This window comes from Phocoena phocoena, chromosome 19, assembly GCF_963924675.1.
Source record: "Phocoena phocoena chromosome 19, mPhoPho1.1, whole genome shotgun sequence".
Classification (NCBI taxonomy): domain Eukaryota; kingdom Metazoa; phylum Chordata; class Mammalia; order Artiodactyla; family Phocoenidae; genus Phocoena; species Phocoena phocoena.
Window position 1 is genome coordinate 24,547,137 of NC_089237.1, and position 14,597 is coordinate 24,561,733.

Sequence of the window (14,597 nt, forward strand, 5' to 3'; positions counted from 1 at the left end):
TGAATGTAGCAAATGAGACATGTGTAAAGTACTTGATAGTACTTAAAGTTGGCTCGTTATTATTATTCAGGGAAGGCTTCCTGGAGGGGGTGGGGTTTGAGCAGGACCTTGAGGCCCTGGGGAGTCGGGGGTGGGCAGAGCAAAGGCGAAGCTCCCGGCTTGGAGGGTCTGGACAAGCCACACCTTTGCCTCTCGCCTCATTTCTCATTTGTAAAACGGGCTAGGGTTGGATAAAATGACAGGCGGCTCAGAGCTTTCCACGGTCCTGGCATCCTCACAGCCCTCCATCTTCTACTCAAGAGGGTTAACCTCCACAGCTGGTCTAGATCCAGCCGAGTCGGCCCCGTTTTGTGCACAGACTCGTGTCCCCCTCTCCGGTCTGCAGTCCCTCCGTCGACCACCGGGCGGCGCTCGGAGACCAGCCGCGTGGCCTGCGGTCCCCGCGAAGACGCACCCGCGGCTTGTCGGGTGCCTGGGCCCGCCCCTCGCAGCCTCCCTCCCGCCCTCCCTTCCTGTCCGCGGCGTCCGGGCGGTCGGCCGCCAGCGGCCATGCAGGGCGCGCGGGCCTGGCGGTGCCGCGGCCTCTTGCTGCCCCGCTCCGCGCCGGTCCTCGCCGCGAGCCGCAGGTACGCGCGGGCAAAGGGGCCGCTCTGGACCAGTCTTCCCGGCTCTGGTCCCCTGTGCCTGCCCGGCCACCTCCCCACCCCCGACCCTGTGCCTACTTCCCCGAGTCCGCTCCCTTGACCTGGCCCAGACAGTAACCCCCTCCTCCCTTCCTCCCCTCCAGCTGCAGGGCTAGCTTGCCCCAGGGACCCTGTTCTGACACCACCTCCTGGAAGCCCTCCTTGAACCCCAATGCTGGGCCAAGGGTCCTTGTCCAAAAGCACCTTGGGCTGGCCTGTCACAGTCCTTAATGCCGCAGGGGCCTGTCATTACTTAGACCTGCTCCTACAGTGCCACTGTCCCAGGCTGAGCCCCCTGAGATCAGGGCCAGTTTCTGATTCTTTGGGGGTCATGGGGTGTCTGGCACAGGACCTGGCCCCCCAGAAGTGCCCAGTGGGTGGATGTTGAGTGAGGGAGTCCCTGATGCCGAGTTTCTTCTCATTGCCCCTCACCTGGCCCAGTCCCACACCCAGCAGCCGGCAGCCTCCCTGCGCAGATCGCACCCAGGCAGGCATGCCGGAGGGATACCTCCAGCCCAGCCACCCTGGGGTGGGGCCCGGTGAGGGGAAGAGAATGGAGCCGGAAGGACCATTCCACCCACTGTGACTCGCCCTGACCTCACAGTCATCACCATTCCCAGCGCCAGGTCTGAGAGGTTGGGGGAGACTAACCTGGCAGAGAGCCCCCAATGAGCCACCTTTCTTCACCTCCCGAAAAACACAAGGGGGAGCGCAAAGGCCACCGTCTCCCCCGTGGTTCAGAAAGGTGGGTTGGACTGGGAACAGGGGGTTCCAGGAGGGGTGCCAGAGGGCAGGGTGGGGTCAGGTGGGCCTCTGGGGGCGGTGTAGGGGGAGGCGGTGGAGACTCCTCATCTGACCTGCCTGCCCACGACAGGGGTAGCTCCTCCCAGGACAAGGACCGAAGCGTGACGGTCGGTAGTTCAGTGCCCATGTCGGCTGGAGGGAAGGGGAGCCGGACTAACTGCTCTCGGTCCACACCCCAGAAAGTCCCCAACCGCCTGATCAGTGAGAAGTCGCCGTACCTCCTGCAACATGCCTACAACCCTGTGGACTGGTGAGTCCCTCTCCTGATGCCCTCCCGGGGCAGCTGGACCCTCACCCCTCCTACCCCCCCACTGCCCACACCCGCCTGGGCTAGTGAGTGATGCCCCACCCTGCCGGGCCTAGGTACCCCTGGGGGCAGGAAGCCTTCAACAAGGCCAGGAAAGAAAACAAGCCAATCTTCCTTTCAGGTACTGCACCCACCTTCCCTGGGCTGGGTGAGGAGGGTGGTGGTGGCTAAGGGAAGGGTCCCCTGGGCCTGGGGGCCTCCCAGGAATCTACAGGCCAGGGCGTCTCTGGCTCAGCTGCGGCCCTTTGGCTGGCCCCCCTCTGACCGGTCACTGGCCCCCCCCGGCCCCGTGACCCCATTCCAGTGGGGTACTCCACCTGCCACTGGTGTCACATGATGGAGGAGGAGTCCTTCCAGAACGAGGAGATTGGCCGGCTGCTCAGTGAGGACTTTGTCAGTGTGAAGGTTGACCGGGAAGAGCGGCCCGATGTGGACAAAGCGTATATGACCTTTGTGCAGGTGAGTGGTCTTCCCTTGGAGGAGCGGTTGCCCATGCACGTGGGGCCGCTGCCCTCACCTTGGCCCTCTCTCCGCCAGGCCACCAGCAGCGGTGGGGGCTGGCCCATGAGTGTGTGGTTGACGCCCAGCCTCCAGCCCTTTGTGGGGGGCACCTATTTCCCTCCTGAGGATGGCTTGACCCGAGTTGGCTTCCGCACGGTGTTGATGAGGATACGGGAGCAGGTGGGTGTGCGCTGGGGAGTGGGGGGCCGGGGGGTCAAGGGTGAGGGAACGGTGCTGACCTCCAGGTCTGCCCCTGCCTCCCATAGTGGACACAGAACAAGAGTCCCCTGCTGAAAACCAGCCAGCGTGTCACCGCGGCTCTGCTGGCCCGGTCGGAGATCAGCATGGGTGACCGCCAGCTGCCACCCTCCACTGACACCACGAGCAGCCGCTGCTTCCAGCAACTGGATGGGAGCTACGATGAGGAGTATGGTGGCTTCGCCGAGGCACCCAAGTTCCCCACGCCAGGTCAGTGCCCCCGCCCCGTGACCGCTCCAGCCCCGGCCTGGCCTTCTGAAGCCTGCCCTAGTAAGTGACCTCCTGACTCTCGTCTTGTTTAGTAACCTCCCACTCTCCTGTCTGGCCAGTGACCTCCTGAGCCCCAGCCTGTCTGTCAGTAGCTATCTAGTGAAGCCCTGACTTGTGGTCTTAGCAGGGACCCTCCAATGCCGACCTAGGTAACGATCACCTGTCCTGTGGGTTGACCTACGGACCCTCAGGACAGGTGATCGTTACCTAGGTCGGCATTGGAGGGTCCCTGCTAAGACCACAAGTCAGTAGCTATCTAGCGAAGCCCTGACTTGTGGTCTTAGCAGGGACCCTCCAGTGCTGACCTAGGTAACGATCGCCTGTCCTGTGGGTTGACCTCCTGACCCTCAGCCTGTCCAGAGAGACTGCCTGTTGAGTGAACCCCTAACCCTAGCCTGGCCAAAGTCCTGATCACCCAGATCTCGGCCCCTTTGTCCTCCCCGGTCTCTCACCCGCTTGCTCTCGGTGTCTGCAGTGATCCTGAGCTTCCTGTTCTCCTACTGGCTCAGCCATCGGCTGACTCAGGATGGCTCTCGGGCCCAGCAGATGGCCTTGCACACCCTGAAGATGATGGCCAACGGGGGCATCCGAGACCATGTGGGGCAGGTGAGGGGGGGCTAGGCATTCCCTGGAGAGGGCAGCAGGCAGCAGCGGGGCGGGGACAGCAGCTGGGATCGGCCTCCAGCCCCACGTTCCTCCTGGCACAGGGCTTCCACCGCTACTCCACGGACCGCCAGTGGCACGTCCCCCACTTTGAGAAGATGCTGTATGATCAAGCACAGCTCACGGTGGCCTATTCACAGGCCTTCCAGGTGACCCCTGATCCCAGTCCAGAGCAGAGACCCAGCCTGTCCACCTAACGCCTGGCTGCCCCTTTGCAGGGCTTTCCTGGTGGCTTGAGGCTCTCCCTTAACCTCACCCCTAATTCTCTCTCATATGTCCACTACCCAGCTTCCCTCCCTCCCTTCCTGGGGGAACGCTGACTGCCCCTTGTACCTAGTTTCCCCTGCTTACAGCCTCCTTCCTTCCCATCAGATCTCTGGTGATGACTTCTACTCTGAAGTTGCCAAAGGCATCCTGCAGTACGTGGCTCGGAACCTGAGTCACCGGGTGTGTGTCCACTAAGGCAGGCGGGTCTGGCTGCGGGAGGGCTCGGGGCCTCCACTGGCTGCCCTGAAGGCTGGGGCCAGCCAAGTCTCCCCTCCCCACAGTCTGGAGGCTTCTACAGTGCAGAGGACGGGGACTCGCCCCCGGAGCGGGGCATGAGGCCCAAAGAGGGTGCCTTCTACGTGTGGACAGTCAAAGAGGTCCAGCAGCTCCTCCCCGAGCCCGTGCTGGGCGCCACCGAGCCTCTGACCTCGGGCCAGCTCCTCACGAAGCACTATGGGCTCACGGAGGCCGGCAACGTCAGCCCCGGTCAGGTGAGGGCAGCTGGGTCACGGGAGGGGTCCTGGAGCCAGACAGGCAAGTGGACTCCTTCGGACAAGGGCTGTTTTCCTCAGGACCCAAAGGGGGAGCTGCAGGGCCAGAACGTGCTGACCGTCCGGTATTCACTGGAGCTGACTGCTGCCCGCTTTGGCCTGGAAGTGGAGGCCGTACGGACCTTACTCAACTCAGGCCTCGAGAAGCTTTTCCAGGCCCAGAAACATCGGCCGAAGCCGCACCTGGACAGCAAGATGTTGGCGGCCTGGAATGGTGGGGTGGCCGTCTGAGGCCTGATCCGTTTATAGAATTACCCTTCATAAGGACATGACATGACATGTTATGCATGACAGGCACCTGCTAAACAGTAATTCTTCCTTTATCAGGTTCATTGTCCTTAATTTACAAATGAGCAAACTGAGGCCTAGAGAGTTACGGTAATCCACCCGAGGTCCCACGCAGGGACAGGAGCCCAGCTCTGCCTGGCGCTGGAGCTCAAACTCTTACCCGCTTACCCTATTGCTCCAGGGAGGTGTCAGAGCTTGGGGGGTTGGGATGGACATACTGGGAGGACCCCAGCCGGCGTCACAGCCACTCATGTCTCCTACCTCCAGGATTGATGGTGTCTGGCTTTGCCGTGACCGGGGCTGTCCTGGGCCAGGAGAGGCTGATCAGCTGCGCCGTCAGTGGTGCCAGGTTCCTGAAGCAGCACATGTTTGACGTGGCCAGTGGCCGCCTAATGCGGACCTGCTATGCAGGCTCTGGGGGGACCGTGGAGCACAGGTGGGGGGCCGGACAGTCCAGGAAGGCTTGCCTCCCTGGGCATCCCATGCTTTTCTCTCTTCCCCTCTTCTCTTCTCCGGGTGGGCACTAGTCCTGGCTCTGCTTTCTGCCCGCTATGAGCTCTTAATCTCCCTGGGACCGTTTGGTCATCTGGGAAATGGGCTAACGGGACCTACCCAAGAGCTAGATTTTGAGGGTTAAACAAAAGCACGTGAAAAGGGCCTCCTCTGTGAAAGCTCCTCTCTCCCTGTCCTGTCTCCTCCCCAATACCTGTCCCCCCAGCAACCCGCCCTGCTGGGGCTTCCTGGAGGACTACGCCTTCGTGGTGCGGGGCCTGTTGGACTTGTACGAGGCTTCACAGGAGAGCACGTGGCTCGAGTGGGCTCTGCGGCTGCAGGACACGCAGGACAGGATCTTCTGGGACTCCCGGGGTGGCGGCTACTTCTGCAGTGAGGCTGAGCTGGGGGCTGGCCTGCCCCTGCGTCTGAAGGACGGTCAGTGAGGATGTGGAGCTGGCCTGGGGTCCTGGACCCAACCGGGGCTTGGTTTTTCCTGGGGGAGGCATAAGTGCAGTGTGGTGGTGAAGGGCCAGCATGGGCAGGGGCCAGGCCCTCCTGGGCTCACATCTTTACCACTCATTAACCGAGTGACACTGGGCTGGTCTCGTTGCATCAGATTCTTTTTTTATAACGAATCAATTAATTAATTTATTTTTGGTTGCGTTGGGTCTTCATCGCTGTGCATGGGCTTTCTCTAGTTGCGGCGAGCAGGGGCTACTCTTCGTTGCGGTGCGCGGGCTTCTCATTGCGGAGCATGGGCTCTAGGCGCACGAGCTTCAGTAGTTGTGGCATGAAGGCTCAGTAGTTGTGGCTCGCGGACTCTAGAGCACAGGCTCAGTAGTTGTGGCACATGGGCTTAGTTGCTTCGCGGCATGTGGGATCTTCCCGGACCAGGGCTCAACCCTGTGTCTCCTGCATTGGCAGGCGGATTCTTAACCACTGCGCCACCAGGGAAGTCCCCTCAGATTCTTAATATGCAAAATGGAGCTAATGTTGGCATTCCCTTACATGGTTGACATGAAGATGGATGTAGCTATTCTGTGAGCATGCTTAGTGGCAGTGTGGCATGCCTAGATAGATTGAACAAGGCCAGCTTCATCCCTGCCCTCATAAAGCTTACTGTTCAGTAAGGGAGACAACTAACAGACGGTAACATTTAAAGCAAAAACGCACACACAAATACGTAGTTAAAACTGTGAGTGCCTTGGAGAAGTAGGAGCTGCCCACCAGGTACCCTGTTCCTGACTTTTCTCAGTGGCATCTAGCATCACCTGATACCTCTGGTCTGTTAATGGTCTCTCCCCCCACTCACATGTAAGCGTCTTGGGGGCAGGATGTTGTCACTGCTTTATCCCCAGGATCTAGCGCAGGCCTGGCACATAATTAGGTGCTCAATAAACGTTAGCTGAATGACTGAAAGGGCCCTGAGGGAACAACGGCGGGGCCCAGCTGAGCCGGGGAGTCATTTAACCAAGGGCTGGAGGGCAGGATGGGGCCGTGTGATCCTGGAGGAGCAGGAGAGGGATTTCAGGTGGAGGGAACAGCCTGTGAGAGGCTCTGAGTGGGCAGCCTGTGCCCTGGAGGACAGGGCGGGCAGAGGTCAGCGTGTCAGGGGAGGATGCCCAGGTGGGATGGATCCCTGCAGGGTCTTGTAGGTGTGGCAAGGAGTGGAAGGCTCTGGTGAGTTCTGAGTGGGTTGTGATTTGCTCTGGTTTAGGTTTAAGAATGTTACTCGGACCGACGGTGGAGAAGGGAATGGGGGCAGGGGAAACAGGGCGGCCAGGTACGAAGCCGTTAGTGGCGTTGGTCCAGGCAAGCGTCAGCAAAGGCCCAGACGAGGTAGAAGTACGAGGTGGGAGAAGTGGTCAGGTTGGATCTGTTCTGGTCACAGACCCTGCAGATTCACGATGGATTAAAAGTGGGAGGTGAGGGAGACGGAGGGAGATCGGGGAGCCTGGGAGCCAACAGCTCAGCCTGGAGCAGGTGGAGTTGAGGATGCGTGTGAGCGCGCAAAGGGTCAGTAACTGCTGGGGTCAGCATTACATTCTCAGACCTGGGGCATGAGCCGGCGGGCAGGGACTCCTCTACCCCATCCCTCCAGCTGCCCTGGCCACAGTCCTGGAGCAGGGTCCTGGGACCCGATGACCCTCCCTCTCAGCGCTTGCCCCCCATGCACCCTGCAGACCAGGATGGTGCGGAGCCCAGCGCCAACTCCGTGTCGGCCCATAACCTGCTTCGGCTGCACGGCTTCACAGGCCACAAGGACTGGATGCACAAGTGTGTGTGCCTATTGGCCGCCTTCTCTGAGCGCATGCGCCGTGTCCCCGTGGCGTTGCCTGAGATGGTCCGCGCCCTCTCAGCCCACCAGCAGACCCTCAAGCAGGTGGGGCACTTGGGCAGGGACCCTGGGTGGGAGGGGAGCCGGGGCTGCAATAGAGACATGGAGTGGAGTCCCTGGGGCTGTCCCCAGAGCTCAGGTCCGTGAATGTGTGGCCCTGTGTGAGTGTGTGTATAGGTATCTCCGAGGGAATGTCTGTAAGCCTGCTCTGTGCAGGTGGGGGAGTCTGTGTGAGTGCGTGTCTGAAGCAGGCCTCCGGCACGGACAGGTACCTGTGTGAGGGCCTGTGACTGGGGCTGTCCGAGGAAGGGGTTAAATATGGGTCCCTGTGGTTGCTGACGTGTTTCTCGGAGGCTTCTGTGCGCCTCTGTGATTCTCTGGGTGTCGGTGTATTGGGGTCAGCGGTACAGTGTGTGCAGACATATGCTTGTCTGTGTGTGAGTCTCTGTGTGGTACTGCTGTGCGTGTCCCTCTGGTGTGTATGACTCTGGAGTGGAGGTCTGTGACTGTGTGCCTGCCTTTCTGAGTGTGTGCTGGTGTGAGTGAGTGAGTGTGCCCCGCGTTCAGGCTAGCCTGCTTGTATTTGCATGTTTGCCTATATGTCTCTGCCTCTGTGTGTGTGTGTGTGTGTGTGTACGTGTCCTCACCTGCTGAGCGGTGAATCCGATGCGGCCTCCTGGCAGCTGGTCTGGGGGATGCTGAGCTGAGTCCTCATTTCTTCTTAGGCGTATAGGGTGGCTGGCAGGAGGATGGGGAAGCCCTGGCAGGTCTGGGTCCAGCCCCTCTGCACCTGTCACTGGAGTTACCTTTCTGTTCTGGCCAGATCGTGATCTGTGGAGACCCCCAGGCCAAGGACACCAAGGCTCTGTTGCAGTGTGTCCACTCCATCTACATCCCTAACAAGGTTTGGTCTGTGAGCCTGGCCCCACCCTCTTCCTCCCCTGCCAGGGCCCCCTCCCCTCCTCAGCTCCCCAGTATCTCCGGCTCCTTTGAAGGCCTGGGGAGAAGACACCCACTAGTGGGCCCTGCCGGTGTCCCAGTGCCCCCAGGTGACCCTCTCTGCCACTCTCCCAGGTGCTGATTCTGGCCGATGGGGACCCCTCGAGCTTCCTGTCCCGCCAGCTGCCCTTCCTGCGTACCCTGCGACGGCTAGAAGACCAGGCCACTGCCTACGTGTGTGAGAACCAGGCCTGCTCGATGCCCATCACCAAGCCCTGTGAACTACGGAAACTGCTACATCAGTGACTGCCTCCCCCACCTCGGGCTGGGGCGGAAGGTGGAGCTTCCCAGCCGGCCAGAGACTCAGGCCCTGCAGGGCCCCGCAGAGCCTGCGGCCACCCCTGAGCACACTGTCACCAGGTGACCTCGGCCGTCCTCGCTGCCCCACCATGGGCACCCACTTACCCTGGAATAAACCTAACAACGTCCTGCGGGAACCTCAGGGCCTCAGCCTTGCTTATAAGAGAGGGGCCTCGGGCTCCAGCATGGGAGCCAGCAGCCCAGGTCCCCTTTTCTGGGAGCCCCTAGCTGCCCCCTCTGCTTCCTTGGACTCCTCTTTCACCTTCAAAGGTCACCAGGCTGACTCTGCCCCGCTCTATGGTCATTGCAACCTGAGTGAAGCTCGGGTCAGGGGACCAGTAATGACCACCAGTGGTGTGGGTGTGTACTTGCACGGGAGGGGAAAGGCCAATCCTTGCCCTCAGGCAAGGTTAAGAAAGGGGCCTGCCCTCCCTTCCCATTGTCTCCTCCAATTTTAAGCTGGGGAAGAGGCAGGGGGATGCTTCATATAAGGTTTTATTTTTCATGGAATTTGCATATGTTCTGGTCCGTTATGGGAGCTGCTCTTATCAGGACATTTCTTTTGGGGTATCCGTCCAGCTCCCAGCCTTCCTGCAGGAGGTCATATGGTCCATCCCCCTGCCTTCACTTAAGTCCAGGGAAAGAGTTTTCTTTCATTTGGAGCATCTGTTGGGTTGGAAGTCCTTCTCCAAACCTGAGTCCTTCCTGCTTTAGGGAAAGCCTCTGCCTTCCTGTGATCTCCTCCTGTTCCCTCAATGTTGGGAGATACTCACAAGCCCCATCCTTGGCACCCAACATCTTCATAGGCCCTGGAACCCCCACCTAGTTTTCACCAGGGGGAGGGGACTGGGAAGCATGCTTTGGGAAGGGCAAGTGTAGGATAATGGGGCTGACCCCCAACCCTGGGCCCTTTGGGGGTCTGATGAGCCTAGGCACTCTTGTAGCCCCAGAGCCAAGCAGTAGAGAGAGCCAGAAGAGGCCGCTAGAGATGAGATTTGAACGGGGCCACTGCTTGCGGGGACATCAGCAGTGGGGAGGAGCGGGGCTGGAAGGAGCTAGGAGATGGGACTGAATCACTCCGAGGTCTGCTCAGGACCACAGCCACCCCCTGCACACTGTCAGTCATGGCCACATACGGTCAACGGGACCCGGGTCTGGGCAGCTGGGCCCTTGGTGCAAGCCACCGGCGCATCTGGGGAGGATTAGGGCTCCAGCCAGCAAGGTCAGCTGTCCCCTTTCTGGCTGGACCCTGTTCAGCCTGGCCAGGAAGTCTGGGGGCTGGGCAAGCAGAGCCTGATCCGGTGGGCAGTAAGGAGGGAGGGTGGAGCACGGTGAAGCACAGGTGGCCTTTCTGGCAGCCCCAGCCCTGGCTTGGGAGAGGTCTAGGCAGTTTGCAAAGTCCTCTTGTCCATTGACCCTCATGAATGAGGTGGCAGGGCAGGTACCTTTGGCCTCATATGGATAGATGTTCAAGGCTCAGAGAGGGTGAGAGCCTGGCCTGAAACCGTTCAACATATCTCATTCTTTCTGGGGTCTTCAGCATGCAGTAAAGACCACTAAGCCTTCCTCTTCCCCCAGGAGGTCCAGCTGTGAAGGAGGGTGCGTTTGGTGTTTTCTGCCCCTCCGTCCCATCTTCCTTCTGCTCCGTGTCTCCTCTTTTCCTTCCCCTGGTATCAGGCATGCGCCTGACAATGGGATTTAGTAAATGGGTTCAGAGGAAGGAGTTAGGGCCTTAAAGGGTTAGTTCTCTTGATCCTGTCTGGGAAGGGCAGGCCACTAGGCAGACTGCGGACCAGCGAGAGGGAAGGTGTCAGACACGAGGGCAAACCATAAATAGGCCCCTCTCCCAGAAGACCACTGAAAGTTCAAGACTGGCGCGGGCGCACGCGGAATGAGGGCAGAGACTCCCGCCAGGAGAGAAAGGCACTTAAGGGAACTGCTCATTAGCATGAAATGCAAATGAGCCCGGCCTCATTTGCACAACTCGGCGCAGGATTCGGCGAAAGGGCAACCTAGGAGGCAGAAGCCGCTCTGCCCTCCCTACTGCACTCCCCGCAACCCGCCCGGGAGGGGGCTGAGACACGCACCCCACTCGGCGGGAGCCGTGGGTGGCGCAGCCCTAGGGGAGCAAAAAACGCCAGGGAGTCGGGGGTGGGGGTGGGGGTATGGCGGGTGTAGGAGGTCATCCGGTCCATCCCTCTGCCTCTCCTCAGTGGCGTAAGTGGCCCCGAAGTCTCAGGAGAGGGAACTGAGTTCCTTGGTTCCGCTGTGTCTACCTCCCGCAGAGGTGGGGAAGCGCTTCCCGACGTCTTAATCCTCGATGCCCTCCCCGCCCCACTTCACCCCAGCGCCCAGAACCCCGCTCCCGGGTACCCACAGCCTTTAGCGGTAGAGCTGGTGGCAAGAGGGAGCTGGGGCGCAGAGATCCCGGGGACTCAGGAAGGAGAGGCGGGAGGAGGGCCGGGGTCCACGTGCGTGCGCGCGCGTGGGTAGCAGCAGACCATCGAGGACCAGCTCCTGGTAGGGTGGAGATGTGCAAGGAGAGAGAGTAGCCCCGCCAATCTCCTGTCCTGCGGACAGCCTCCCCATAAGCTATTTTGGAACTCGGGAATGAGAAACTGAGGCACGGAGTGGGGGCTTGGTGGAACTTAGCAGGTTAAGAGTCGGCAAAGCCCAGATCTATGCTTCTACCTCCTCCCACACACTCGAGACCCTGGCAGGTCCCCTCGCAGGAACATCCCTCTGCTCCGCAGCTGCTCTTGGAGATCCGGGCTCTGGGTCCGGCGTGACCTGCCTGGGGCCACGTGTTCAAGCACGAAGCCCTCTCCTGAAGCTCAGGAGTGTCAACCTGAGATCAGGGTCAGAGGGTTAGAGTTAGGAGATTAGGGTCAAAGCCGCAGAAATGGACCTGGGAGGAGGAACAACAAGCTCAAGAGGTTGGTGGAGGCCACGCCCAGACCTTGATGCCTCAGCCTTCCCTGGGCTCCGCCCGTTTTCCTAAGACCAGCCTCCTCCAGCCTGAAGCCCTACCCCCGGGACAGCCCGCTCCGCTCGCCCCTTCCTCAGTCCCGCTCCCAGGCTCAACTCCAGGGTGGGATATTAATCGGGTAGAGACCCAGGATTTCGCTCTAGGACCCTGGTCACACCCTTCACACAGGGCTGTCTGCCTTCCTTCTGCACCGGGCCCGCCCAGAGCTGAGCCCCGCCCTCCGGCTGCGGTCCAATTCTGGGGTCTTGGACAAAGGATGCCCGGGGGCCGGCGGCGCTATCCCAGGACCCCGCGCCAAACACTCTGATTCCCTGGGGCTTCCTCCAGAGGAGTCCCAGAGCCCCCACTGGCCAATAAGAAAGTGGGTTCGGTCTGGGTAGCCTTCTAATTGGCTCCAGTCTTCGGGAGCGGACACCAGGGCCAAGGGGAGGGGAGAGGGGCGGTCCCGGGCTTTGGGGTGGGAACCGGATTCCAGCTGTGGCTCTCTCCCCGGTGCCCCCGCCCGCACTGCCACGGCAGCCGGCCAATGGGAGTGCGGCTCGGGGCCGGCGGCGCGCGGCGATTGGCTGCGAGGCTGGCTGGGGAGAGGCGGGGCCGAGGCTTGAAGTTGGAGTGAGGGATCCAGCTGTGGTGTGCGCCGGGCTCCTCGCCGCCGCTTTCGCTTGCTCGCTCCGCGTCTCGGCCGGAGGAGGAGGCAGTGGTGCCGGCGACAGCTACGGCAGCGGCAGCCACCGCGGCGGCTGCGGCGGCGGCATCTCCGCCTCCACCCCTGCCCGGGACGGCCCCCCACCACCTCCCCGCCCCTCCTGGACCGTGAGCCCGCCGCCGGGTGGAGAAGGGAGCCGCCCCCCACCCCCTCCAAACCCACCCCCAAGGAGATTCCTCCTCCCCTCCCCCGCCGCCGCTGGCGCGGAGCCGGGACGATGCTGACCCCTTAGATCCTGCTCCAGCTGCGCCGCGGGAAGAGGGGGCGCCCCTCCTCGGCCCCCCTCACCCTCCACCCCCCTTTCGCTCTCCCCCTTTTGGGGCCGCTTCGCCGAAGGTAGTGCCGAATCTGGCGACCGGAGCCTGGGCGCGAAGCGAAGAAGCCGGAACAAAGTGAGGGGGAGCCGGCCCGGGGGGGGCCAGAAGCCCTGGGGAAGCGGGACTCGCGCCGGGCGGGGCTTCCCTGCGACCCGGCGCCCCGCGGGCAGCATGCCCCTGCGGGCAGGGGGAGCTGGGCTGAACTGGCCCCCCCGGGGGCTCAGCCTGCGCCCTAGAGCTACCCAGATGCGCCCCCGCCGGGGCCCCCCGGTTGCGTGAGGACACCTTCTCTGAGGGGCGCCCCTTGCCCCTCTCGAAACCACCCGGGGCCCCAGCTGGCCAGAGGATGGACGAGGAGGAGGATGGAGCGGGCGCCGAGGAGTCAGGACAGCCCCGGAGCTTCATGCAGCTCAACGACCTGTCGGGGGCCGTGGGCCGGCCAGGGCCGGGGTCGGCGGAAAAGGACCCGGGCAGCGTGGACTCCGAGGCGGAGGGGCTGCCATACCCTGCACTGGCCCCGGTGGTTTTCTTCTACTTGAGCCAGGACAGCCGCCCGCGGAGCTGGTGTCTCCGCACGGTCTGTAACCCATATCCTCCGGGGCACGACTGCCGGGCTGGGGGGCCGCAGGGGGGCGGGCCGCGCCGCCTGAGGGGACCAAAAGCCAGGTGAGTCGGAGAAGTGAGCCCGGAAGGTGGGCAGATGAGAGGGGGGCTGCAAAGGAGGGTAGGGGGCTTCGGAGTAGGAGCGGAGACAGGAGCAGGGTTGGCTGATACCCCAGGCGAGCCCCACCTCGGTACCCACACCTCAGTCCTCCTTGGGGGGTTGGGATCCAGGCCAGGAGAAGAGAGGAGACGCGCCCCACTGGTGTGCAGCTGGATGCTCTCCAGATGTGGGCAGGGGAGGGTCGTCATCCTCCAGATGTGGGGAGCTTCGGGAGCCTGGGAGCTCTATTCCGCCCGCCGCCGGTTAGCGAGCTGGGTTTGGTTTCCGAGTTTGGGGGGTGGGGTGGGGAGGAAGCTGCGGGGACGGGGGAGGGGGGGACCGCAATCTCCTGGGTTTCCCTCCTGCCCCAGCTCCAAAGTTTGCGGTGGATTCTAGGGTCTGATTCCCCCACCCCACCCCACCGGCACCCGCCCCGACCTGGTCCTTGAGGCTGACGTTTTTACTGCCCCTGAGGGAGACGTTGGGGGGCGGGGACCAGGTCCTAACCCCCCCACCCCCACCCCGCGGCTTGGAGGCACAATGAGGAGATTCCGGCGGCGGCTGATGTCAGGGGATGCAGAATGAGAAAAAGATGTGATGGAGGAAAGCCGTCTGCCCCCAGAGCCGGGGTAGAGACCCTTTCAGTAGGAGCCCAATGCTCAGAGTGCCTCCGTTTTCCCCAGTTCTTTATTCAATGCGGGGTGCTTAAGGTTGGGTTGGGGAGTTTTGTACCACATTTTTTCTTGTGGAGGGAAAGGCTGGCAGGAGCTTTGGCAAGCGGAGGATGGGATTAAGCCGGTCCAAGCTACCCATCCCCTTTCTATGGCAGTGCTCCCGCCTGATTACAGAGCAGGTATGGGAGACCGCAGCCTTCCAAGAAAGTATTGGGGGGACAGTGAGACTCTGAGCCGGTTCACTGGGGAAGACTCGGGTCCAGCACCCCATGTGTACTCCTTGGATAGGTTTGTGGAATGCAAGCCCCACATCCCAGGGAGATAGATTTAGCACTGCCCTCTATCCTGTGCCCCGTCATGAATTGCATGGGAGACCCCAGCCCCCTAATCCCCACGGCCTCTCCCCCTTAGCCCCTAGCACAAAGCACTGCTTGACTAATGCCTAGCTCCAGGCTGCGTTAGGTCCCGCCACTGCCAGAAGGGA

The 14,597-nt window shown here is 61.7% G+C and overlaps 2 protein-coding genes across 30 annotated transcripts in view; both read left to right on the forward strand.

Annotated features, from left to right (window-relative positions):
* The first annotated feature begins 509 nt into the window (after positions 1-509).
* On the forward strand, positions 510-8,861 carry SPATA20 (spermatogenesis associated 20). 2 transcript variants are annotated; one of them, XM_065896392.1, is made up of 17 exons: positions 510-626; positions 1,310-1,428; positions 1,558-1,737; positions 1,851-1,915; positions 2,099-2,253; positions 2,332-2,475; positions 2,562-2,763; positions 3,299-3,429; positions 3,531-3,635; positions 3,859-3,933; positions 4,035-4,244; positions 4,326-4,518; positions 4,860-5,028; positions 5,311-5,522; positions 7,271-7,470; positions 8,249-8,329; positions 8,500-8,861. In XM_065896392.1, exons 2-17 carry the CDS (start codon positions 1,352-1,354, stop codon positions 8,668-8,670), a joined length of 2,370 nt encoding a protein of 789 aa, XP_065752464.1. In that variant the 5' UTR covers positions 510-626; positions 1,310-1,351; the 3' UTR covers positions 8,671-8,861. The 2 variants fall into 2 exon arrangements, with proteins under 2 accessions (XP_065752464.1, XP_065752463.1); XM_065896391.1 differs by lacking the exon at positions 1,310-1,428 and having other exon boundaries at positions 524-626.
* Positions 8,862-13,082: 4,221 nt separating this feature from the next.
* The window catches only part of CACNA1G (calcium voltage-gated channel subunit alpha1 G), a 62,256-nt gene continuing 60,741 nt past the window's right edge, over positions 13,083-14,597 (forward strand). For all 28 annotated transcript variants that reach the window (XM_065897390.1, XM_065897399.1, XM_065897392.1 and 25 more), the window contains exon 1: positions 13,083-13,324. In XM_065897390.1, coding sequence (XP_065753462.1) covers positions 13,083-13,324 — 242 coding nt within the window. The remainder of the gene's footprint in view (positions 13,325-14,597) is intronic.